The 26,868-nt window shown below is 55.0% G+C and overlaps 1 protein-coding gene across 1 annotated transcript in view; it reads left to right on the top strand.

Moving 5' to 3' along the window:
* LOC140897542 (uncharacterized) overlaps window positions 1-26,868 on the top strand; it is a 35,957-nt gene that overhangs the window by 7,087 nt on the left and 2,002 nt on the right. Inside the window, exons 4-5 of the mRNA XM_073310257.1 lie at window positions 432-559; window positions 26,654-26,766. Of these exons, the coding sequence (XP_073166358.1) occupies window positions 432-559; window positions 26,654-26,766 (241 nt within the window). The remainder of the gene's footprint in view (window positions 1-431; window positions 560-26,653; window positions 26,767-26,868) is intronic.

Below are 26,868 nucleotides of genomic sequence, written 5' to 3'. Positions count from 1 at the left end.
TCTCCGCTCCAGCCCCTCTTATGTTACGTCTACCCTGCACTGTGAACCCGGATCTGTGGGCCCCGGGGCTTGCGGCCTGGGAGTTGCCTGCTCAATCTGGCCTTATGGTGGTTGGCCACGGGGCTCCCAGCTGTGCTCACGCGGCCGCCCTGCGCTGCGCAGACCTTCTGTCTCGGGGCCTGAGCCCCGTCCGCACTGCAAAACAGTCCTGGTCGTGTGGGTCAGTGGAGGTTCCTGGTCCAGGCTTCTCGGCTTAGATCCCAGCTCTCCTGTGCGGCGTCATGACATTGAGGGCCGGGGTGATCCATGCTTGACCCCCCCGCCCCCAATCCCGTGACAGGCAGGCGGGTGTGTGCGGAGGGGGGCGGGTGTCGGTGAGCCCTAGGGCTGTGCTGTTGAGCAGGGCTCTGAATTTGGTTTCCTCTCTGCAGGGGACACGGCGCCGCCCCTCGCCCCGGTATGGGCCACGCTGGATGGAGGGAGAGCTGTGATGCCCAATGCTGTCCGGCTGTGCCTAGCGGGCCTGGTTCTCTGCCTCCTGGTGCTGATCGTGGGCGAGGTGAGCGGGTTCTCCCCCCTTTCGTGTGTCTGTGTGTGTGTGAATGCTGCCCCCTGCTGGAGGAAATATGTTATACATGCCTTGAACCGTGTGTGTGCGGGTGTGAGTGAGTGAGAGAAATAACACTGCCCCCTGCTGGAGGGAACGTCTCACACCCCATTTGCCCTTGTGAATCACACTGGATTCTCTCTGTGTGTGTCCGTCCTCATATCTATGAGTGGAAAGGTAGCTTAACATGGCCTCTGCCCCTTAACGCCCCCTACCACACCCACTAACTGGGCTCCTACTTGGAAACACTCCCTGTCGCCCGCTGAATGATCAGAGTCAACTTCACACTGTGATTCCCTTCCCCAGTATGTTCTGTCCATGAGAAACAAGGACACCTCGGGGACAGGTTCACCCACAGATGCTGCTGCAACCGTCACGACACTGTCGACGATATACGTCCTCCAAGAGATGCCCATACCAGATGGCTCAGAGGAATTATATGCCAGCCTAAGTTTCTGATCCTGCTGTATGATTGCACACACATGCTGCCGTTTCTCCTCTCAAACCCACACTTACCATCATCATTAGGTGGAATTGTGTTCCTGCAGCAGTGAGTTCCACCGGTTGCTGCCACACTGCTTAGTAACCTGAGACACTGTGGTGAAATCCAGTGCAAGCCTGCATGCTCTCTGCCTGAACGGTCTTTCGTTTAAGATTGGAAGGGGCTGATGAGACGAGAAAGAACAGATGTCAAGCTCCCCGGTGAGAGCCCCACCTGGTGTAAATGTGTGTCGCTTTGCTGGAGTCAGTGCGGCCAGACCCCCAGCAGGTGTGACTCAGCCGTCACTTCATTGCAATCAATGGGGCCAGATCCCTGCAGGTGTGAATCAATATTGCTCCGTTAAAGACAAACACACCAAATTCCCAGCTGGTGTTACTTGGCGTCCTGTCGCTGAAGCTAGCTCAGACCGGTGGATCCACCGAAGCTGGAATTTCCCATCCCCCGCCCTCCTTCGCTTTTATCATGGAAGAGAAGAGCGTGATACATTAGCCAACACTTTCTTCCTCATTTTCATTTCCCCCTCGCATTTCCCACTGCAGACTAAAGCTGCCCAAGCTTTAAGCATAATATCACATGGGATCTTCTTGCATTTTGTAGTCACCCCACATCCTGTTTGGGTCACCAGTGAGATTTGGATCCAGGGACCAGACAAAAATTCCCTCTGATAACCACTGGGAGGAGTTATTTGGCCGGGGTTAGACTAGATGACTTCATTTTCCCTTCTGGCCTTAAAATCATCCCTGACATCTTTGAAAGCATCCCTGCATTTTACACTGGTTGAAACGTATAGGTCTATGTTCATAACTGGAAGTGTGTTTGTTATCTTTAACCCACTGGCAGCAAGCATTCATCTGATCGTTAGTAGAGCATCTCTCAAAGGGAATTTCCTTTATTCTCAGCGCTTGTTCTGTTTGCAGACCTATGCAGTATACATCAAGCAAGATTGTATGTGGCCGTATAAATAAGTGGCACTGAATTTCAACTGTTGGTCTTAATGACTGTATGACACAGACTTTTCTTTACGCTTCAGTGCATAATAAATACACGTTGCAGCCACATCCTTTGAAGTGCTTTGTGTGACGGGTTGGGTCACAGAAACCGCCTTGGGACTGCCGCCTGATGTGCTGAGATTACCTCTGAGCCCGTTTTCCCTGCCAGCCTGGGACTCCAGAACCCTGCCTTGTTGAGCCAGACATGCTAGTCTGCTGCAAACACAGACCCAGGTCTGAACCATGTCCCCCAGAGCTGCAGGCTTTAACTGAAAGCCACTTAGCAGGTATTCCTGTCTCCAGCACCCAGATACCCAGTTCCCAGTGGGCTCCAACCCCCCAATAAATCTGTTTTACTCTGTATAAAGCTTATACAGGGTAAACTCATAAATTGTCCGCTCTCTATAACACTGATAGAGAGATATACACAGCTGTTTGCTCCCCCAAGGCATTAATTACTTACTCTCGGTCAAGTAATAAGCAAAAGTGATTTTATTAATCACTTTTATTAAAAGTAGGATTTAAGTGGTTCCAAGTAATAACACACAGAACAAAGTAAGTTACCAAGAAAAATAAATAAAAACACTCAAGTCTAAGCCTAATACAGTAGGAAACCGAATACAGATAAAATCTCACCCTCAGAGATGTTCCAATAAGCTTCTTTCACAGACTAGACTCCTTTCTAGTCTGGGCCCAATCCTTTCGCCTGGTACAGTCCTTGTTCCAGCTCAGGTGGTAACTGGGGGATTTCTCATTACTGCAGCCGCCTTGTTCTGTTCCACCCCCTTATATACCTTTGGCACAAGGCGGGAATCTTTTGTCTCATTGGGTCCTCACCCCTCCTTCTAAATGGAAAAGTCCCAGGTTTAAGATGGATTCCAGTACCAGGTGACATGGTCATATGTCCTGTGAGACCCTGAAGCCTTCATTCTTCCCAGCGTGACTCACAGGAAGGCTTGCAAGTAAACAGAGCCATCTACAGTCAATTGTCCTGGTTAATGGGAGTCATCAAGATTCCAAGCCACCATTGATGGCCCACACTTTGCATAATTACAATAGGACCTCAGAGTTATATTTCATATTTCTAGTTTCAGATACAAGCATGATACAGTCATACAAATAGGATGACCACACTCAGTAGATTATAAGCTTTGTAATGATACCTTACAAGAGATCTTTTGCCTGAAACATATTCCAGTTACATTATATTCACACTCATTAGCATATTTTCATAAAATCCGATGGAGTGCACCGTCACACTCTGCATCACAAGCCGATCTGAGCAGGGCAGTGTGGTGGCCAGGCCCCATTGAGGGGCAATTTGCATCTTCTGTGATGACAATGTTCTCTCTCCCTTATTATTTATATTACAGTCACACCAACCAAGATCAGCCATTGTACCAGATGCCCTAGAGCCTTACTGACAGTCTTTACCTTGCAAGGCTTATCATCTAAATACACGAAAGGCTTATTATCCTCATTTTACAGAGCGGGAAACTGAGGCACTGAGCAATGCAGTAACTACCCATGGTTACACAGAGAGGCTATGGCAGAATTGGGGATAGCGTACAGTCCTGTAACACAAGGTCAGCCTCCCTCTCAAATGAAGTTTACCAACCCCTTAAGCATGTTGATATGTCAAGTACCATCATTAGGGCTCAGAGTCAACATCCCAAGGGGTATTTTGGCTTGCATGACTCTAGAGACCACCACCACACTGTGGGCACTCCACTATGCCAGCACTGGTTTACTGTTTCAGTAGGACCTGGAGCTCCATGTTCAGAGATCAGTTTGGAAGTGGCATGCACACCAAGTGAATTCTGGGATATGGGGAAGGCGGGCAGGGGGAAACTGTGGTCCTTTGATCCCTTTTCTCACGGGTGCTCTGGGCCTCTGAGAAGTGTCCCACAATGCAGTGCAAAAATTACCTTGGTGAATTCTGGGATACAGCATGGAGGCAACCCCCGCTGGCCTCCTGGAACTATCCTACAATCTAGTGCAAAATTTACCCAGTGGGCCATAGAGCACCTGGGTTAACTACCCACGATGCAATGCACCATGCACGGAGGCGTGGCTCAGCTTGCACCAGCGCTACTGGAAGTGTGTGACTATGCACACACAGCTGTGGATTCACCACTGCGTGTGTTACCCGGGTAGAACGCCTACGGAGACCAGCCTTCAGCTGTGTGGATAATTAAGGGAGTGGTGGGCAGACCTCTGTGTCCCCAACACACACAAACAGCGACAGGCTGATTTTGGGGGATCCCTGGTCACATCTACAGCCTTCTGTCTTCACCTTCTTGGTCGCCCACGGCTATCCTCGCCCACACGTCCTTTAGCTTCCAGCCCACAAGGGCTAGAACCGCCGAAACTGGAATGAGAAGGAGCAGGTACCATCTCCAATCCACAGGTTCTGCAAACAGAGAGAGGAAGGAAGTTTGTTCCAAGGCTGGCTACTGCGGGGGGGGGGGGTTCTTTTATGGAAAAAGTTAATTTGCATCTCATGGTGCGTACCCTAACCTCCAGCCCTATTGGCTAGTCTGAGTTCTTGCTCCTTCTCCCAGAAATTCCATCTCGGACCGAGGCCCCCCTGTTCCCGATCACTGTTGTCCAATGATACATTTCTCTGAAAAGTTTTGAGGCATGGTCAGCTTGCTCTAGTAGCTTCACAAGATGGGGCAGTGCGGTCCCTGGCCCTCACAGAAGTTTCGGGACGAACCGGTGGTGGGCATTTTACGTTTTCATTCAGGGGAGTGCATTGGGTTGCTCCACCCCCCGACTGAGATGGAAAATTCCCCCACCCCTCACCAAACCCTCCGAGCAAACAATGAGGCTGAGCCGCCCCCTGGGCTGAATTTACCCAACACCACCAGATGGAGCCGGGCCAGGCACGTCGCATCCAGATCTTGGAACATGTAGACTCCCCCGTCCCCGCTGCGTACGCCCTGCACCGCGAAGTCGCCCCCGGACACAGAGACCCGCACTTGGAAGGAACGCAGCAGCTGGTGTGATGTCCCGTTGATGAAGGTGTAGACGTGGTCCCATGTCAGCGTGGAATTGTGCCACTTGTAAAGGTCCAGGGTGGCGGGCAGGTGAAGCGGGACGCGCAAGGAGCTGCCCCTGGGCACAGAACAGTGGGCATGGGGGCAATCGCCAGCGCCTAGAAGGGGGAGCAGACAGGGACCGGCGTGTGAGAGAGGAGAGCATGAGGTGGCAGGGCTGTGGGGCTATGAGTGGGAACGTGATGTAGACAGGGCACTGGATACGCATTCAGAATACCCAGGCTCCATCCCCAGCTCTGCGTGGGGAGTGGAGTCTAGTGGTTAGAGCAGGTGGCGGGATGGAAGTCAGAACTCCTGGGTTCTCTCCCCGGCTCTGGGAGGGGTGGAGGGTCTGGTAGGTTAGAGCAGGTGGAGGGCTGAGATCCAGGACTCCTGGGTTCTCTCCCCGGCTCTGGGAGGGGTGGAGGGTCTGGTAGGTTACAGCAGGTGGGGGCTGGGGGCCAGGACTCCTGGGTTCTCTCCTCAGCTCTGTGGAGAGCATGCACCTGTAATGCCTGAGCTAAAAGAGCCATCTGTGTAACGCCAAATCCTGTAGCGGATTTATCAACCTCTATGTGGTTCAGCCACTAGAGGGAACCAGAGGGCCACACTGGTTTAGCACAGGTTACAGTGTGCGTGTCCCATATAGACTAGAGGATAACAACCTACTACTTCTGCTCTCAAATGGAGTAGCCCTTTTAGCTCAAGTGGTAAAAGGCTCTGATGGAGGTCCTAGGTTCAGATCCTGTTGGCGATCCGTGTTGATGGGATAGTGACATCAATAATCAATGTGCTGGAAGAAGGTTGAAAGTTTCAACAGAGCAATCGGCTTCTCGGTTACCTGATGGCTCAGGTTGGCATTGGATGGAGGTAACAGCCCTGGAAAGCAGCAGGAGGAGAAGGCAACTGTGCCCCACTGTCCTCCAGAGATGCCCCGCAAGCCTGGGAGCCATCGAGATGTGTAGGATCAGCGTGTCTGAGGAGGCTTTACCTGGGAGAGGAAACCCAGTGAGAGGGATAAAGAAGCGAGCTGGGGTGGGAGGCAGATGGACTGATAGAGAGAGAGGAGAGAGCATGGGAGGAGGAGATTGTTGAGAGAGGGAACCCTCCAGGGAGTGAGGGATGGGAAGAGTGTGAGAGACAGATAATAGAGTGATACACAGGAAACCTCGAGTGGGAATGCCACGTGCAGGGAGATAGCTTCACTCCACATTGACCCTCGATCTGAATTGAGCCCTGATTCCATTGGGGTCACTCTGGATTTACACCGGGGTCACTGAGATCAGAATCCAGCCTTGACTCCATTGATATCAGTGGGATCACTCCGGATTTACATTGGACTCACAGAGGTCAGAATCTGGCCCTGAGTCCACTAGAGCTGGTTGGGAATGGGGTGTTTCCATTCCACAGGAAATCCTAACATTTTGCGGGGGACGGGGGGGGGGGAATTGTTCTGAATTGGAACAAAAAGCCAAACTTCCCCGCAAAATGAAAATGCCAAGCTATTTCAGCTCGGGGCCACCGAATTATTTTGTTTCAAAAGGGTCAAAAGTAGACCAGGGCAAATAATGATTTCTCCCCCACCCCCGGCCCCGGTTTGCCGACAATTGTGGGGAGGGGGGATTTATTTTGGGCTGAATGAAAAAATGCAGTTTGTAAAATTTCTGGCACATCATCAAGTCACTAAGCGCCGTGCTAATTATTTGGAGGCAAGCAGAACATTAGGGTTGACCAGAAGCGAAATGTTTCGTTCCAGTTTGGGCGCTTTTTAAAGGGGTGGGTTTTTCAAAACAAAGCCACAGGGAGTTTCTAAATGAAAAGTTATTTCAACCCAAAGAAACCAGCAACCAAAAATTTTCATTTAAAAAATCTCCAACTGAGACATTTGGATGTTTTTCAAACAATGTGAAGGTTTTTCTCCCCCCGCTTTCTTACAATTTAGCCAAATAGACACAAATCCCTTAAATGTTTTGGGGTCACCGAAGCTGCTTTGTCCACCAGAAAAATATTTTGCCCAGAAATTTCACCAGCTCTAGTCAAGATGTTTTATTTTGGGGGGAGGGATAGCTCTGCGGTTTGAGCATTGGCCTGCTAAACCCAGGGTTGTGAGTTCAATCCTTGAGGAGGCCATTTAGGGATCTGGGGCAAAAATTGGGGATTGGTCCTGCTTTGAGCAGGGGGTTGGACTAGATGACCTCCTGAGGTCCCTTCCAACCCTGATATTCTATGATTCTATGAAAGCCGCTGTCAAGCCTCATTTTGTCTTTATCTTCTGATCTTTCTATTCTACTTATTAGTAACTAGATTATACATAATATTAAATAGAATATCTAAAGTATAATAACATGCAAATGAATATTTTGCTATCATACACGTGTCCAAATAAAGAGATAACGCTGGAATGCTGTGGTAGCCATGTCTGCCCTAGAAGTTGGTCCAATAAAAGAGATGAGCTCACCCACCTTGTCTCGCTAACATTGAAATGAAACATTTTGACTTGTGGAAAAGGCCATCAAAATCAGCGTGTTCCCATGAAACAATCGGACGCTGATGAAATCGGGCGCTGTATTTTTCAACCGAATGCTCCCGTCGCAAAGAAATTGACCAGCTCAATTTTTGAACCTGTACTATCCAGAATCAAGGTACCTTTGGACTCAAATCAGGAATCGGAGCAAGGTTTCCTGACAAAGCTGCTTTTCTAGAATCGGGGTGGGGGGTGGGGAGGAAGGGGGAGACTTTGCACAGAAAGCCATCCCTGACGTCAGGGAGGAAATACAGGCAGCCAGGAGTTGAGAGACACCCTCATCAAAGCAATGCTTTGGATGTGTGCCAGAGAGATGAACCCGGCGTACCTGGGAATTGGACTCCTCCCTGCCATCCCCAGATGGGGAAGGTGGATACAGTTAATCCCTGAGAGCGGGGACAACAACCTCCCTGGATTCTGCATGGGGACGCTCCAAGCAGGACCTAGCAGTGGAACAAGTGGGAAGGCAGCTGATCTCCAAAGACATCCAGCCTCCTCCACGTAGCTACTCACCTGCTCAGCGATCAGGCTTGATCTCAACCCTCGGCCTGCTGGCACAATTCTGGGTCCAGGCCCTGCAGTGGGAGCTGAGCTATTTATGCTCCCCGCGGCGGATTTTCCCCTTCGTCATGTTGCTGCTTAGCTCGCAAACCGCAGTTCTGCAATGAGCCGGTGCTGCAAAACCACCACGCACTGCAAACCTGGTGGGGAAGAAGGAGATCAAACATCCCAGAAACCACAAAGGCCCTCAGCGTTGCTCAAGGCACCACGCAGTGACTAGATAACTTGCCCATGACGGGATGTTCACCCCAGACCCACTGGGATGGGGTAAAGGAGGCTGAGAAGGGGGCTGATTAACTTGAGAGGGAATGAGGCAGGATAAGCAACCCCTGATTTGGGAATAGAGCCCAGCTGACAAGGAACAGGCAGGGCTATGGCAGAGCCAGGAAGCTGGCGGCAGAAGGAGCTGCCTTGAGTGATTCTCCAGCCATGGACTGGGAGACGAGGAACCAGGGGGAGAAGAGAAGCTCTGGGGTCCTGGCCCTGAGGGAAGGACATACCCAGAGGAGGGTGGAGAAAGAGCCCGATAGAGGCAAAGTAGGAAGCAGCCTGGGGAAACCGTAACAAGGTAAGGGGCTGTGCAGACCTTGGCTGCTGGCTGTAAGGCCCCTGGACTGGAACTTGGCGTAAAGGGTGGGCCCAGGTTCCCCTACCAGCCACGGGGGAAGTGGCACAGACCAGGCAGTGGGGCAGAAGGCTGCCTAGGACAGTTGTCCAGTGGGAAGTTGGGATGCCAGAAGGTGAGGACTATAGTGACCTAGTCAGAGGGCCAAGCCATGAAGAACGAGCACCCTGAGTCGCAGGGAGAGGTGGCTGGGTACGCGGACGAGTGTCAGAAGGGAGCCTCAGGTCTGGCAAGAGCTAATCCCCAGAGAGGCCAGCAGGAGGCACCCGAATCGTGAGTGACCTCCATGACACTGCCCCCAGGGAACATTTCTTCCTGACCGCTGTATGAAAGCGCTTGAGCGATGCCCTGAAGCATGTGGGTTTTAGATCTCACCCCAATCTCTTACGTCTGCACTTCAGTCCGCGACGTTGTGGCTAAGAGCAGGCGTAGGGAGGTGGTGTCAGTGACATAAAGGCCTCTTGGCAAAGCAAGCAATGCTCGTCTCAGACCCGACAAACTCACTCCATCAAATGCCTTGCTCACCGGGTGTTTGTCCATCAAGTGTAACGTATAAGGTCTCTACTGAAATTAGCCGTGTTCAGGATCATAGAGTGATGTGCGCACAGGTAGCTTTTAAGGAACATTGTAACTGGTCTTCAGTTTAGAAGGTGTCTACAGGGCTTGTTAGTGCAGGGGGCTAGTTGCCACCCATCCCTGGCTAGCCGGCGATGTCATCTGAGGCTCAGTTGGCTGCCTTTGCCCCGATCTTGAACAGTCAAGGGAACACCATCAAAGGCAATGGCCAACAATACATCCCACGTGGAGGTATAAAAGGAACGTTGCAGCATCCCGGGGATCACCAGCTGTATGGATGAAGCCAAAAGACTGTTTCAGCATAACACAGAGGATGCTTTGAACCCACCCATGGAGGTGCCATGATGAACGGGGGTGTTTTGGGCAGAATCGGATCACGCTTTCTTGTTTCTAGTGGAATCGCCGTCCTTCCTGAAACAAACCCGCTTGTGATTCGTGGTGTGGTTTACAGGAGCGGTGACATAAAGTGAGGGGGCCCGCTGCTCCTTCGGGGGCAGATCTCTGTGAGTAGCCAGTGTCAGGGCTGGATGTCACAGGGGAGTGCAGCAAAGGGGTGCGGGGACTGGGCTCCACCTATTGTTAACTTGCAAGCCAGAGACAGGACTGGCCTAGCCCGGAGGAGGGGGCTTGAGAAGCTGAAAGGCTGGTGGGGTTAGGGAACTGACCACCAGTTCCTGTAAGCAAGACTCCCTCTCACTGGAGGCAGGGGTTAACCAGGTGGGTGCCCCAAGATCCAGTGTATACAGCCTTGGGGAGATCCTTACTGGAGACTCTCTGGCGTCCATCATTCACACAGGCTCTTGCTAAGTTGGAAAGGGCTCAGATAAGAGCCGCGCAAAGGACTTGAGGTCTGTGAGAGCTGCCTTCCGGCGCTTGATCTGTTTAGCTCACCCACAGCCCGGATAACAGGTAGCTTGATCACAGTCTATAAGACCCAACATGGGGAGAAGATTTCTGCTAGCCACGGGCCGTTTAATCATAGCAAATACAGAGGGTCCCAAAACAATGGGTGGGGTTAGGAGAGGTCAGTAGGGTTCTGTGAGATTCACCTTGTCTCAGGGTACAAGAACCAAAAGAAAGTTGATGGTGTTGAAAGGAGGGCACTTGAAACCAGATCAAAGGAAATAATATTTCCTCTCAAAGCATGCAGGTAGCCTGCGGAACTCTCTGCCACAAGATTTCAGTGAGGCCAAGGGCATAGCTTCATTAATTCCACACGTCAGTCTCCAGGCCTGCCCGGCACAACGGGGCCCTGATCTCAGCTGGGGCAGGGCTTGTCTCTCGCTGGGTGTCTGGGCAGCGCCCGGCACAACGGGGCCCTGATCTCAGCTGGGGATGAGGTCTCATTTGCTCTGTAACACCCACAATAATCAGGGTCTGTCTGCATGATGCAAAAAGCCCGGGCAGTCAACACAGGAAACGTAGTAAAGTCTGGCTGTCTTGGTTTCTCAGTTTTAGTTTTGTGCAGATTAACTGGGGGTGGCTTGGTTTGTTTTTTTCACTCGTTTCTTTGTTTATGTTTTCAGGCTGGTCTTTTTCCCCCCCTTCCATTCTTCAATTTTCTCAAGTTTCAGGGTTTTTCTATTTTTTCAGATTTCTGAGTTTTTCCAATTTTTTTTCACCCTTTTTTTCATATTTTCAAAGGTTTTGTTTGTTTCTTTTCCTTTTCCACCCCCAAGTTTCTGAGTTCTTCATTTTATGATTATTATTTTGCTGGCATTAGATTATATTTTTCGGGTTCTTTCTTTCTTTCTTTCTTTCTTTCTTTCTTTCTTTCTTTCTTTCTTTCTTTCTTTCTTTCTTTCTTTCTTTTCTTTTCTTTTTCCTGTTCTTATCTTTCTGGAGATTATTTTGGCTTTTCCTACTTTTTTGTGGGGTTTTTTTTATCCTTCCTTTATGTTCCTTTTATTTCCTTTGCCTTTTTCCCATTTAAGAAATGGCTGGAAATTGTATTTCCTTCTTTCTTCCACTTTTGAAATGGGCACATTTTGCATACATGGAAGAAACCCTTTGATTTATATATTTTTTTCAAATTAAAAATAAAATCCCCAACAATTAGCTCAGTTGGAACTCTGCGAGATGAAATCAGTTTGGAATTTTGGGATGAAATTTGGTTTCATCTCTTGCAGCCAGCTCTGGGGTGCCAACATCTGGATGGCTTCCCTACCCTGAACTCCACAGAGCCTCCATCCTGCCGTCAAGGGGTGATGCACCCCAGGAAAGCTACCCCCCACAATTAGGGGTTCAGCCAGCTCCCCAGCATTTATCAGGGTGCACTCTGGACACAGCATCTCAATGGGGAGGTGCCCCCCAGACACAGACATGCGGGAAACCCTGCAGAGCTGAGATGGGGGCCCAATCTGGGGTAGTCCCCCCAAACACAGACTCAGGGAGGTCACCCTGCTTCAATGCCTTCCCCATGGGATTGGGGTGTAAATGGACTGAGATCCCAGCATTGAGAATAAGCCCCCAACTTGCACCCTCCAACCCCAAATCAGGCAGCATGCAGAATTCCCCTCCCCGAGAGATTGGGGTGTGGGGATGCACCCCCCTCCCCCTAAGCTCCCTCGGAATTAGGATCAGGCTCCCACTTTGTAGCCTCCCCTCACACACAGGGTCTCCCCTCTCCTCCACTGAGAGATCCAGGATCTGCCGAGCCCAGGGGCTCCGTCAGAGCTCTGAGCGGCCGGGTAGTGGGTCTGCCTTGCACTGACCTGGCTCCCAGGGGCAGGGGGCTGGGGGTGGGGTGGGGGGTGGGCAGGGATTGAGGCTGTCTTAGCTCAGATCTGCAGACCAAGGGTCTGATCCAAGGCTCCCACTGGTGGCACACGGCCAGAGATCTCCTAGCTGGGTTGATGGGCTGAAGGCCCCGAGCCAGAGGGCGAAGGGCTGGGGGAGACCCCAGGGCTGGGAAGTGGAGGAGACAGAGAGGGGGCGGTTTCTGGGGAAATCCTCCCCCTAAGGGAGCCCCATGACTGGGGGCGTTTCAGGCTCTAGAAATTGGGTAACAGGGGACAATCCGCGCCGGGGCTGGCTGAGTTGGGTGCGCATGGGGTGCCGGGGGCTGACTCAGTGGGGTTGTCAGTCTGCCCGGCTGGGAAAGGGGAAATGCATGTGTGAAACGCAAACCGCCACCCGCCACGTGAGCCCTCGCTGGATGCGGCATAGAGGAAACACCAGTTTCTCGTCCTCAGAGCTGGGGCAGGCAGAGAGAGAGTGGAAGGAAGGAAGGGAAGAGGGAGGGTGAGTGCGAAGAAAAGCTAGGGACTGTGAGTCGAACTCAGTGGCTGTGGGTTATGGACTGGCAGCCTGACACCTCGTGGTCACAGGTTGGTTTCTGCCCAGATGCAGGAAAGTTTATAGCCCTGCCAACCACAGCGATTGTGAACCCCTTCCTGTTATAACTCTGGAGAGTCTCATTCTCCAAATCAAGGTGTGATCCTCCTCTAAACACTGCTAACTTGTGGCCCCAGTGAGATCTTGTGGCAGAGAGTTCCACAGTCTATCTCCGCATTCACAGATTCTAAGGCTGGAAGGGACCATTATGATAATCTAATCTGACTTCCTGGATAACACTGGCCAGAGAACTTGCCCAAATGAGCAGATCTTATAGAAAAACATCCAGTCTTCATTTTCAAATGGTCAGTGACGGAGAATCCACCACAACCCTTGATAAATTGTTCCAATGGTTAATTACTCTCACCATTAAAAATTTACACCTTATTTCCAGCCTGAATTTGTCTAGCTTCAACTTCCAGCCACTGGATTGTGTTAGAGCTTTCTCTGCTCGATTGAAGAGCCCACTGTTAAATACATTAAAATATATATTAAATATTAAATAACTCTCATGCTTCAGGGCAGAACTCAACCTCTTTAATATTGTGGTCAGGAAGAAATTTTCCCCTGGGGGCAGGTTAGCCAATCGCTGCAGGATTCCTTGACCCATCCTCCGGAGGAGTTGTCACTGGCCAGAGGAGAGCGGATGACATGCCCGCCTGGTCTGAGTGGCGTGTCCTGGAGCTACGTGGTGGTCTGAATTTTGACTCAGCAAAGTCTCTGCAGATGGCTAGAAGGAGGATGCAGCCCTGAGCGCCTGTGGCCATGAGGCTCTTTGATCTCCTTTCTCTCTTCCTCCCCACAAGCTTTGCAGCGCTCGGTGGCTTGGCAGTGCAAGTTCCTGGTGAAGCTACGGTTTCCAGGCACAGTGTCAACGTGACTACGGGGAAATGCAGCAGCAACAGTGCAGAAATATCAGCGGTGACACAGGATCAGGACTCCCCACCATTCCTGTGGGAAGCGGGTTGGGCTCAAACCTACACTGGCAGTGAGGGAAGGGAAAGAGCCGAGCAGTCTCCTTCTCCATATCCGGGTCCGACCCGCCTCTAAACCCGTTTCAGATCGGGGTGGGAATGGGTTGTTGCAGGGTTGGGCAGCACAGCGGTCCCGATCCTGAATTCTTTGAGGATCCTGGGCCAAGCAGCTTGTGGTGGCTGCTGGAGGCAGGCAGGGGCGATCTCAGTGCACAAACAGCCCCGAAGGAAAGAGGTTTGGGTTCCCAGAAACACCAGTGCCCTCCTCGAAATGCCTCGTCTTGTGACTGAGGGTGTCAACCAGGCCAACCTCAAACCTCAGTCACACGCTGAGCAGCTGGTCCTGCGTAATCGGTCAGGGCAGTCAGCGAGCACTCAGGGTGGTGGCGAGATGGGCAAGTTCCAGTCCCCTCAGACCACACCCCCAGCTGGCGTCAATAGGCCGTAGCTCCTAGTGGGGCTGGATCCCCAGCTGGTGTGAATCAGCTGTCGCAAATTGGAATCAGTGGACTAGATTCCCAAGCGGTGTAAACGGGTGGACCTTCAGAGCGGTCACTCTGTATTTTACACCAGCGTCACGCAGATCAGAATCCAGCCATGATTCCTTTAATTTTCTGAGGGGGTGGAGAGTCACTCCAGGTTTATACTGGAGTCACTGAGATCAGCATCCAGCCCCGACTCCATTGACTGCAGGGGGGTCACTCCGGATTTATGCTGGGGTCTCTGAGATCAGATATTCAGAGTCTGTGGCATTTTCATCAGTGAGGCACTACCATACGGCCATTGTGTGTCGCTACGTGAAAATGACAGCCCTTTTCTAACAAACAGGCAGAAAGAACAATCAGTGGCCTACAAAAACTGTCCCGCAAAGAGAGATTGAACTGACTGGGATTGCTCTCTTAGAGAGGAGATGGATACTGGGGGACAGGATAAAAGTCTAACGAATGGGATGGAGAAGGGAGGTCGGGAATTATTCCCTCTGTCCCAAGAACCAGAGGACAGTCAATGAAACTCATAAGTACATTCAAACTGGATCAAAGGAAATATCTGTACATATAACATGTCATGAGACTGCGGAACTCACTGTCACAAGAAATCACAGAGGCCAAGAACTTAGTAGTTAGTAGGCTGGAGAAGCCCATGTTCATATAACCCCCTTTAATCTGGCCCCCCAAATTCTTCCAGCTGCTCCACTCTCCCCCTCAGGGGTGTCTCCCTCCTAGCTTAAGACCCCCCCTTAGCACCTGATTCATTTGTGCCCCCTCCCTGCTGCAGTCATTTATAATAGTGCAAACTGAGAATATGCTTCGACCCTGTTGGTACTATGTTTCACACCCCCTTGGCACAGCATATGAGGGACCTGATCCCAGATTCTCTCCCCACCCCTTGTACCAGCACACTCATAGACTTGCAAACAGCCCCAGGGCTCTAGGACAGTGGTTTGCAAACTTTTGTACATTGGTGGACCCCTACAACATTTCAAGGTGCGGACCCCTTGGAAATCTTAGACATAGCCTGCAGACCCCCAGGGTCCACGGATCACAGCTTGAAAACCACTGCTCTAGGACACTAGACCTCTGTATCTGGCACTGTTGTGACCACTGCTGTTGTCCTGTGTCCAGCTGTAGTACCCGCAGGTCAAGGAGGATGTTGCTAAATCAGAGATGGGGGTCAGAGAAGAGCCGCGAGAATGATTAAAGGACGGGACCTCGAGAAGTCTTCAAATCCAGTCCCCTCTCGCTGAGGCAGGAGCAAGTAAACCTAGACAGTCCCCGATGGGAGTTTGTCTGACCTGCTTTTAAAAATCTCCAGTGAGGGGGATTCCACAGCCTCCCTTGGAGCCTAGTCCAGAGATTAATTGTCCTTAGAATTAGAAAGTTTTTCCTAATGTCGAACCTGAATCTCCCTTGCTGCAGATTAAGCCCATTGCTTCTTGTCCTGCCTTCAGTGGCCCTGGAGAACGATTGATCCCCGTCCTCTGTATAACAGCCCTTAACATATTTACCAGCCTCCCTTCTGTAGACAAAACATGGTCATTTTTAACCTTTCCTCCTAGGTCAGGTTTTCTAAACCGTCAATCGCTTTTGTTGCTGTCCTCTGGCCTTCAGAACGCCGTTCGCCTTTTGTGCCGCACTGTGGACTCGAATTCAGTTTGTGACGGTCACCCTCGGCTCTTTGTCAGCCCAGGACCGGACTCATACGCAAGCACAGAGCATTCATGGCAGGGGTTAGAGCTGCACGGCTTCTTTCTGGCAAATCTAGTTGATGTCGCCAGGGCAGGTGTCAGCCCGAGCCCGATTCCTCTTTAACAGCCCACAGCTGTGGCCTGTAGCAGGAGAAATTTTTTCCCCGCTGTGACGACTCCCCCAGCCACCCACACAAAGCGTGAGAGCCGGTGGCGGCCCTGCCGGGCGCCCGGCCAGCAGCCACCGCTCTCCGGCCGCCCAGCTCTGAAGGCAGCGCAGAAGTAAGGGTGGCAACACCAAATCACGGACATTTGTCCACCTGGAGGGAGATCAGAGGAGCAAAAAAGAGGCCGTATCCGGGAAAACCCAGATGTATGATGTGTGGTAACTCTCACGACCCGGCTACAGTAGCCTTGCGACCCCCTTTTGGGTCAGGACCCCGAGTCGGAGCTAAATCATAACAAGTCGCTCTTACGTCGGGACCAGCGTATCCATCTGTGTGGGGAGTTGTAGCAGCAGAGCGATGCCAGTAAAATCGGGACGAGCTGTCAGTACTTGTGTGTAGACACACCGGTTTGTAGACACACCAGAGCCTTTCCCCGGCTATAATCCAGCCCTCAATCTCCAGAGGTCGGGCGTTGGGACCTGCATTGAGTGCGAGGGGAGAGCGCCCCCTACTGAGCTCCACCGCCCCGATCCTTGTAGAACAGCGCCCCCTAGTGCTGCCCTGGAGCCACACGGACTGTGCGGGGGAGCACTCCCCTACTGGGTCCCCACCCCGCTCTCTGCAGCACAGCGCCCCCTGGCCCCACACTGGGGAAACGCCACCAGCCCTCGTATTCACTGGCACCCAGTGAAATCCCCAGCTCTCCAGGGGAAGTTACAGCATTTTGCTCTTTACCCTCTCCCCCCGCTCCTGGATCGCGAGCAATCGGGACCTGACTGAGCGGGAGACATGGCTTGAGAAAACCAATGGCGTTTGCTCCTGGGCAGCAGCCGGTTAAGCGGGCAGCATCTGATCCCGGATCCGTCCACTGGAGGAAACGGGAGAGCCAGCGTTAATTGGACGGAAAGTTCCTCTGGATCAGTGCTGAGCGAGGCAGGTACAAGGGGGTGCTGTGCTGGGGGGCGGGGGTGAATCGCCGGTGGGTTTCCTTTCTGCCTCCCGAAATTCCTCCTGCAGGTTCAGGTGGATACAGGATTCCTCTTCACCGTTGCGTTGCTGTGGGCTAGTGAACAGCTGCCACAACCCACCCCAGAGGGGGCTGCATTTCAGGGCTGGATGCAGTGAATTCTATAGATCTCCTTGCTCCTTGTACTTTGGGGTCGTTTGGGCTGAAAAGAGGACGGGAAGGGGACCATAAAGCGCTGGCATTCAGTGATCCGGGTTCAATTCTCAACTCTGCCACAGCCTGCCCGGGGTCACCCTGGGAAAATCACTTAATCTGTATGTTAAGCCCTGCCAGAGATTAATTAGGTCAGTGGTTTTCAACCTGGGATCCGCAGACGATGTGTAAGATTTCCCCAGGGCTCTGCACGTCCATTTGAAAAAATGGTAGGGGTCTGCAAATGAAAAAAGGTTGAAACCCACTGGATTAGGTGGCCCCGGTGTCTGAGCATTTCTGTGCCTCCATTTCCCCGTCTGTGTAATGGGGATACCAATCCACCCTTTGTCTATCTGGAGGGTCAACTCTGGGGTGGGGGCTCACAGTGTCTGCCCAGAGGCCAGGCTGTTTGGAAAGCTGTTTTCTCGCCCCGTGAGTCCCCGAACTGGCCACTAGGTGGCACTTCTGCGCTGCCAAACCCCAGCTGAGTTTGCATCCGCGTGACTCAGCTTCCCCCAGAGCTAGAGATGGGCTCAAGGCTGGCGACCAACTCCGGGTTTCTTCCACACACCCCGTCCACACACAGACACGCACAACAGCTGCCTTTGGCTCTGGCCTGTCGGGTGCTGGCCCAGGTGTTCCTGGAAAATCCCAGCCTGCAGCGGGGTTTGCGATCTGAGGGAGCCAGGAGCTGTCCCAGGGGCAGGATCCTAGGCAGAGGGCCCCAGCCGCAGGGAGTTCGGCGTGGGGTCTATCCCAGGCACTTCCCCACCCGGCTCAGCACGATCCCAGCCAGAGCCGCGCGCCCGGAGCCTTGTGGACCTGGGGAGACTCTGCGGGACAGAAGGGTCGGGGGCACAAATTTCACTGGCAACGTCAGGGCCTGATTCTGCCCTCAGGGGGGCAGATCCTCATCTGGTGTAAATCAGCCCAGTGCGCCGTTCCGTCAGCTGACGCACAGAGCAGTGACCCCAGCGGGGCTACGGCCAGTTCCCCCCAGCGGGGCTACGGCCAGTTCCCCCAAGGGGATCGAGCCCCGTTGAGCCCAGCGGGGCTACGGTCAGTTCCCCCCCAGCGGGGCTACGGCCAGTTCCCCCCAGCGGGGATCGGGCCCCGTTGAGCCCAGTGGGGCTACGGCCAGTTCCCCCCAGCGGGGCTACGGCCAGTTCCCCCCAACGGGGATTGGGCCCCATTGACCCCAGCGGGGCTACGGCCAGTTCCCCCCGGCGGGGATCGGGCCCCAGTGACCCCAGCGGGGCTACGGCCAGTTCCCCCCAGCTGGAATCAGGCCCCAGTGACCCCAGCGGGGCTACGGCCAGTTCCCCCCAGCGGGGCTACGGCCAGTTCCCCCCGGCGGGGATCGGGCCCCAGTTCCCCCCAGCGGGGCTACGGCCAGTTCCCCCCAGCGGGGCTACGGCCAGTTCCCCCCAACGGGGATTGGGCCCCATTGACCCCAGTGGGGCTACGGCCAGTTCCCCCTGGCGGGGATCGGGCCCCAGTGACCCCAGCGGGGCTACGGCCAGTTCCCCCCAGCTGGAATCGGGCCCCAGTGACCCCAGCGGGGCTACGGCCAGTTCCCCCCAGCGGGGATTGGGCCCCACTGACCCCAGCGGGGCTACGGCCAGTTCCCCCCAGCGGGGATCGGGCCCCGTTGAGCCCAGCGGGGCTACGGCCAGTTCCCCCCGGCGGGGATCGGGCCCCGTTGAGCCCAGCGGGGCTACGGCCAGTTCCCCCCAGCGGGGCTACGGCCAGATCCCCCCAGCGGGGATTGGGCCCCATTGACTCCAGTGGGGCTACGGCCAGTTCCCCCCGGCGGGGATCGGGCCCCAGTGACCCCAGCGGGGCTACAGCCAGTTCCCCCCAGCTGGAATCGGGCCCCAGTGACCCCAGCGGGGCTACGGCCAGTTCCCCCCAGCGGGGCTACGGCCAGTTCCCCCCGGCGGGGATCGGGCCCCAGTTCCCCCCAGCGGGGCTACGGCCAGTTCCCCCCAGTGGGGATCGGGCCCCACTGACTCCAGCGGGGCTACGGCCAGTTCCCCCCAGCTGGAATCGGGCCCCAGTGACCCCAGCGGGGCTACGGCCAGTTCCCCCCAGCTGGAATCGGGCCCCAGTGACCCCAGCGGGGCTACGGCCAGTTCCCCCCAGCGGGGATCTGGAGTCAGGTTACTCCCATGGGCAGGGGTCTGTGGGATCAGCCGCTCCCCCTCCCCCGGCCCAGTCCGGCCCATCTCCAGTGTGATCCCGGCTCCGTCCAGATTCTCCCCCCTGTTCCCCGCCCTGGGGTGGCAGCCACCACCCTGCCCCCTGGGCTGTGACACAGAGCCCCTGTGGGCGAGGGGGGTGGATTTCGGTACCTTGGTTCCGGGCTGGGGACGGGACGCCCACGCGCCCCTCCTGGGGCCACAGGTTCAGTGCTGGGGAGCCCTCCTGTTCCTGCATTGTGCCGGAGAGCGAGGAGGTGGCGGGGGGTGGGGGGGGCGCAGTCAGGAGTTGTGGGGCAGGTGCTGGGGGGAGGGCAGTGAGGGGCTGTGGTGTGCGATCACCCAGGAAGCTGCAGCTGGGGGGGGGGGCGGGGGGCAGGGATGCTGGTCAGAGCGTCCGGCCTCAGGGGCTCGCAGCTGCTGCAGAGGTCGGCTCAGGCAGGCAGGGGCTGGTCACAGACAGTGATGGTCGCCCCCCGTATATCCACCCTAATGCAGCTGCAGCCGCCCTGATGCCAGGGTGAGGGGCACAGCCTGTGTATGGGCTATTCTGGCCCTGGTCATTTCACCCCCCTGCTTGGTGACGCAGGGAGGTATCATGGCCCCCCCTGACCAGCCGGGGGGCGTTTGGCCCTGGGATCCCCGGCAAATGGTCACACCAGAGCCGCACACCCCGTGCTCTCCCCTTCCCGACGGCTGGCTGCCACCTAGGGCGCAGCGGGGAACTGCTGGCCCAGAGAGGGGATCGGTCTCACCCCGGCTGTTTTCCTCTGGCTATAACGAGTTTTCAGGCACTCGCTGGGCCCGATCCTGGGCTGGGGTCGAGCCCTGTGGAAATCGACTCTCACACATGCTGGGCCCAATCCTGGGCTGGGGGGGTCGATCAGTGGGACTGATTCTGAGCGGCACCTACTGAGGCTCTGACCCTAGAGCTCAGATTTTTGACACTGCGCCCCTCACCCTGGTGTCAGGCCAGCTGATCCCCCTCAGGGAGTGGAGGACGGGGGGCGTCCGGGGCTGGCTGGGAGCTTTCGCATGACAGAGCCAACATCTGCCAGAGCAGAGAGAGGAAATTCAGGCCAGAGCCTCTGACCATGGCCCCTCAAACCACGCGACTGCAGCCCAGCGGCTCAGCTTCCTGTGTGATCTCACAGCCCAGCCCCCCCCCCCCCCCCTGCCCGCACCTTCATCGTCTCCTCTCACTCGGGCACGATGGAGGACGAGGAGGGCTACACGGCATTGAACCTGCGGCCCAAGCGGGGCGGCTCGGGAGGCCCCTCCCCACCCGGGAACCAAGGTAGCGATTTCAACCCCCTCCTCCCCACCTACGGGCCCCATGTCCTGGCTCAAAGACGGGCCAGGGGCCGGCAGAGTCTGGCTATGTGGTTATATCACGGGGTGGGGGCGGAGTAGCGCCCCGGACAGAGGTAAATAGCGTGGGGGATCCACAAAGTGACAGAGCAAGAGTGAGAGCGCTCATGGGGAGCTTTCCCCTCTGGAAGCCAAAAAGATGGGTCAATAGGGGGAAACTGAGGCACAGATAAGGGAGAAAATCTTTCACAAGGACACACCCACTAGACCCCATTCCCCTCCCCGAGATGGGAATACAGCCCAGGCATCCTGGCTCCCAGGCTGCCCCGCTCTGACCCACTAGACCCCACTGCCTTGCCAGGTTTGAGGCTATAACATAGGAGTCCTAGCTGCCAGACACATCCTGCTCCAACCACTAAACCCCACTCCCCTCCCAGAGCCAGCGATAGAACCCAGGAGTCCTGGGCCCCAGCCCCACTGCTCCAACCTACTAGACTTCGTTTCCTGCGCATATCTGGTCGGTTTCAGAGGAGCAGCCGTGTTAGTCTGTATTCGCAAAAAGAAAAGGAGGACTTGTGGCCCCTTAGCGACTAACCAATTCATTTGAGCATGAGCTTTCGTGAGCTACAGCTCACTTCATCGGATGCATCTGGTGGGGTTTGCAGAGCTTTCAAAACAGGGGTTTTTGCAATTCATGGAGCAGGGTGCATGCAATTGGTGCAGGCTCTCTCCAAAGTCAGGCAGTGTTGCTGTAACAGTAACACTTGGGGGTCACATTTTCAATCTTTTCTCCCCTTCTGTGAGGGCTGAAAACTGCCTTTCTCTTCTAAATGAAAGCTGAGACCCTGGTACAATCATCTGACTCCTGGAGCTGGGGCCTGAGGCCAGGATCTAGAGTAGCGTTAATTCAGCCCGGCTCTGCTTGTGTTTCCTTACAGGTTCCCGTCAGTGTCCTGGCTGGCTTCAGGTCGCTCTAGGGGCTGGGAATCTCATCCTGTCTCTGCTCTTGCTGGCGGTTTGTGGTGAGTCACCAAGGGCTATAGCTTTATCTGTCCGGGTGCGTCAGTTGGCAGCGTGGATGAGACACTGCGGGAGGGGCGGCCAGTGACATTGAGAGGCAGCACATTTAAAACGGATGCTCAGTCACAATGAGCCTGTGGAACTCACTGCCACAGGATCTCACTGGCGCCATGAGCTTAGCAGGGCTCAGTGAAGGATCAGGACACATATATGAGGAAAGAGACCAGCCAGAGGGCTAGGAAGTACCCAAGTGCTTTGGCAGGGGCTATAAACCCTCCTGCTTCAGGGCATCAATGAGCCTCTAAGTGATGGGCAGGAAGGGTCTAAGTTGGGGGACAAGGTATCATTGTCCACTGGGGCTGTCTTGCTCCTTGCTCAGAAGTAGCTGGGGCTGTCCAGCCTTGGAGTTGGGCTCCCGGGTTAGATGGGCCCCAGGTCTGATTCAGTCTGGCCATCCCCATGCAGCCTGTTTTGGGGGTCGTTTTGAGGGTGAGAATGGGTGGAAACACGATCTGGGTTTGCAAAGAATCCCAAGGGATTTAGGCACCTAGTTCCCAGTGATTTTCAATCCCAGACACTTTTTCAGACCGTGTCCCTTTGGGGTTTCTCCCAAGCCCATGGGAGACAGTGGCAATGGGGCTGAATGAGCTTTGGGGCAGCCCCTCTGTCTGTGCAGGACTCTCCTGGCGCTTTTACCCGCAACTCTCGTACCATTGACCAGTCGCCTCCACTCCCACCGACGCTGCTTTGCAGTTTCTCACTTGGTGTCCGAGAAGGGACAGACCCCGGCAGCCCCTGGGAGCGACGGAGCTGGGCGCAGAGGTACAGCGACACCCCCTGGGAGCGCAGACCCCAGCACAGCAGAATGCAGCGCCCGCCTGCAGCGTTTCCGATCCCAGCTGTGCCCCCCGGCCTGACCCGGCCCAGACCTGGGTTCTAGTCCCACATCTGCCGGGTGACCTTGCGCAAGGCACTTTGCCTTTGTGTTCCTATTCCCTCCCCAGCCGATGATTTGCCTTGTCCATTTACAGGGAGATTTTCAGGAGCCCTTTAGGAATTTAAGAGCACCACCTTCACGCTGACGTGAAATACTCTCCCTGTGTGACTGTGGGCAAGTGCTCTGGGCCTCAGTTTCCCCATCTATAAAATGGAGATTGTGCCTCCTTCGTCTAAGTAGATTGCAAGTTCTGTGAGGCAGGGACCGTCTCTCCCTGTGTGTCTGGCAGTGCCCGGCACAACGGGGCCCTGATCTCAGCTGGGGCCGGGACTGTCTCTCTCTGTGTCTGGGCACAGCTGGGCCTCTCGGCTCCACAGTCATAGATATAATACCAGTAAGAGAAGGCTGGTCCAAGGGCCTACGGCCTATTGAATGTGTCTGTGCTGGGCTGTAAGGAGCCAGCTGGGCTCTGGGCAGAAGATGCCGTTTGCTGCCCTGTCCCTGTTTGTAACCTTGTTTACTTGGGTGGCCGGAGCGACATAGGTGGTTTCTCTTTGTGGTACAGGAGAGGAAGTAAAATGAGGACAGGAGCTGTTTCCACACTAGACTGGGCAGTGAGGGGGCGATTCAACTTCAAAGGTCATCTAAGTCAATGGAAAGTTTTATTAACATTGCACTAGTAACCCAGCTGAGATCAGGGCCACATTGTCCTGGGTGGTGCACAGACCCACAGGGAGAGACAGTCCCTGCCCCAGCTGAGATCAGGGCCCCGTTGTGCCAGGAGCTGTACAGACCCACAGGGAGAGACAGTCCCTGCCCCAGCTGAGATCAGGGCCCCGTTGTGCCAGGAGCTGTACAGACCCACAGGGAGAGACAGTCCCTTCCCCAGCTGAGATCAGGGCCCCGTTGTGCCAGGAGCTGTTCAGACCCACAGGGAGAGACAGTCCCTGCCCCTCCAAGAGCTCAGAATCTCAGTAGACAAGACAGTCAAAGCAAATGAGCTGAATTTACTTGGCCAAGGTCATACGGCAGAGCTAAGTCTGAATCCCGATTTCCTCCTCACGCTGCCTTTCCATTGATCACGCTGGGCACTCGGCTGAACCACCGGCTGGGGAGTTGTAAAGGGATTGTTGTAATTTCAAATTTTGAAACATTTCCACTTGCTTCAAAATCTGGGGGCAGGGGGAAATGATCCTAGTGGACCCCCAGCTTTTCGTCAGCCGTGGGCGTTTCCATACAACTGTCCCCAGCACGTAATAGTGAGGAAATGTAGCTGGTGGATAAAATGGAGAAGGGGCGTCCCCAAAATGTGGCTGGGAATGTTTCCCCCTGAAGGTCGTGTTCCCATCGCCAGGCTGACATGTCAGACAGAGCTGGCTGTTCGCCACAGGATGGTGGGACGGGGCAGGAGCTCCCAGGCATCCCGAGAGGAAGGCTGGCCACTGGTTTTGGTGCTAATCTGGGACTCAGGAGCTCTGGGACCTGTTCCTGGTTCTGCCACTGATTCCCCGTGTGACCCTGGGCTGGTCCCTTAAGGCTGGAATTCCACAGGAGTTTAAGTACCTAACACTGCATCTAGGCGCCTAAAAACAACCCACTTGATGACTAACGCCTATTGAAGTCAATGGGCATTAGGTTCCTAGGGCCCAAGTTCTCAAATGTATTTAGGTGCCCAACAGCCAAGGGAGTTAGGTGCTTAAATCCTGTTGAGGATCTGGGCCTAGGTTCTTCTGAAAACCCCACTCGGGGCCTCTCTGCAGCTTTAAGTGCCTAAACCCCTTGAATAGCAGGCGTTAACAGCCCTGCGCCCTGCCTCACAGGGTGGGGTTGGGAGGCGAAATGTAGCAAAGACTCTGAGGTGTTCTGATACTGCTTTGATGGGGGCTGGATAACTAGATGCAAAGATGAGGTGGGTTTTCAAAGAGGCTCAAGGGGTTTAGGCACCCAACTCCCACTGATTTTCTATCCCAAGCCACTCTTTTGGACTGTGGCCCTTTGGGGCTGTTCTGAAGCCCATGGGAGTCAGTGGAGATGGGGCTGGGTGGGCTTTGGGCCAGGCCCTGTGTCTCAGCCGGTGCTTTTCCCCAGCAACTCCCCATCACATTGACCCGCCACCTCACTCCCACCGACGCTGCTTTGCAGTTTCCCACTTGATGTCCGAGAAGGGATGGACCCCGTCAGCCCCTGGGAGCGAGGGAGCCGGGAGCAGAGATACAGCGACACCCCCTGGGAGCGCAGACCCCAGCACGGCAGAATGCAGCGCCCGCCTGGAGCGTTTCCGATCCCAGCTGTGCCCCCCGGCCCAGCCCGGCCCAGCAGGTAACCCCAGCTCGTGTGTCTCTGAGCCGCCCTCCGCCCCGGGCACGGCCAGTGGAAACCCAGCGGCCGTCCCAGCCCGTGGGGATCCTGCAGGGCAGGGACACGCCGCCCCCTGCTGGCTGCACCGATCTAGCCACCAGCCCGGCTGGGTGCCAGGCTAGGAATGGACCTGCCTCAGCTGGGACTGGGTGTGAGGGCTCTGCTGAGACGGGGGGGGGGCGAGCGACATCTAGTGGCCATGCCCGGTACTGCTCAAGGGGGGTCTTAAAATAATCTAATACCAGGATGGACAAATGCTTGCAGAGCAGGGACAGATCCCAGCAGAGAGACGGTCTCATGGACTCACCCCCTCCCATTCCCAGCCATCCCTGGGATCCCACCTTCTCTCCTGTGCTCCCCAGTTACCACCTCCCCTCCCATATCCTGTTAGATTTCCACTAACCAGCCCCCAACGCATCTTCAGTTGTCCTAAGCCCCTTCTAGGCCACTCTGGCAGAATAATGTAGTCTTAAAATGGATGCAAATAGCCCCATGAGGTCCCCTCTGCCCTGGAGACCTCCCTGCCTAGTGTGGGGCTGGAGTAAGAGCCCCTCACACACTCTGTTCCCAACCCCCAAAGTAGGGAGCAGTGGCATGGGTGGCAGTGCCCTATGGGTATTCTCTGCTCCCCAGGGCCCATATGGGAGCAATGGATAAGGCAGAGCAGCCCCGAGGCTGCTCTAACTGACGCCAGGAGCCAGGCAGGGCCCGGCCTAACCCCAGATTTCAGGGAGCACAAAGGGGATTCAAACCCATTTTATCCCTATCCCAGCCCCGTCACAGGAAGGGAGTAGCCGGGAATGAGGCCCAGAGGGCTCAGAGCATTAATGAATCCTGTCTCTCTGCAGGGGGCTCTGGGTGCAAACTCTGCCCCACGGACTGGCGGCTGCACAGGGACAAGTGCTACTGGGTCGGCAGCAGAACCAAAATGTGGAGCGAGAGCCGCTCCGACTGCTCAGCGAGGGGCTCCCAGCTGCTGGTGATCCAGGACAAGGAGGAGCTGGTAAAGGGGACGGTAACATCCTGCGGGAGCTGCCCCTGCAGGCCTGGGCCCTGGGTAGAGAGTCCGAGGACTCGTATATGCTACATGGTGGATCTAGGATTGTCAGTGCTGCCTAAAGGACTTGGACACCCCACTCCCATGAATTGTTAATATCAGGGTGTCCAAATCCCCTAGGCAGCTACGACAAATCTCAGCCTAAATCACCAGCCCTGAGATCAGGGACTGACAATGGTGGATTAAAGCTACCGGTACCCTCCCCCTTCTGGGATGCGCCCAACACAACTCAGCTGGAGAGAGGGGCTGAGTGTGAGTGTGTGTGTGAGAGAGAGAGAGAGAGTTATGAGGCTTGAGGGCTACAGAGAGAGGGGGTAGGTGTGGGGCTGGGTGGACAGAAGAGTCTACATGGGGAATACTTGGCGAGATGGACAGGTATGCGTGGGGATGGATAGGTGTGTACAGGGATAGGTGGACAGCCAGACAGTAGTTCTGGGGCTAAAGTTGTTGAGAACTTGGATTTGCAAGAAAAGAGCCGAGAGCAGGTTCTGGTCCCCAGCTGCCTGTCCCACACTCCCTGCAGGAGTCCCTCCAGGCCCTGACACAAGGCACGTATCAGTTCTGGGTCGGACTGTCCCGCCCCTCCCCGGAGAAGGCCTGGACCTGGCTGGACGGCTCCCTGCTGGATCAGACCCTGTGAGTGATTCCTTGAGTCAAACCCTTTCCCTCCCCTCTGTGGGCAGCAGGGGCTGGGGACAGAGATGGGGGAGGGGATGTTTGGGGGAAGGTCAGGACTTT

This window comes from Lepidochelys kempii, chromosome 14 (assembly GCF_965140265.1).
Source record: "Lepidochelys kempii isolate rLepKem1 chromosome 14, rLepKem1.hap2, whole genome shotgun sequence".
Taxonomy (NCBI): domain Eukaryota; kingdom Metazoa; phylum Chordata; order Testudines; family Cheloniidae; genus Lepidochelys; species Lepidochelys kempii.
The sequence above is the reverse complement of the archived record's forward strand: the minus strand, read 5'-3'. Positions and strand labels throughout refer to the sequence as shown.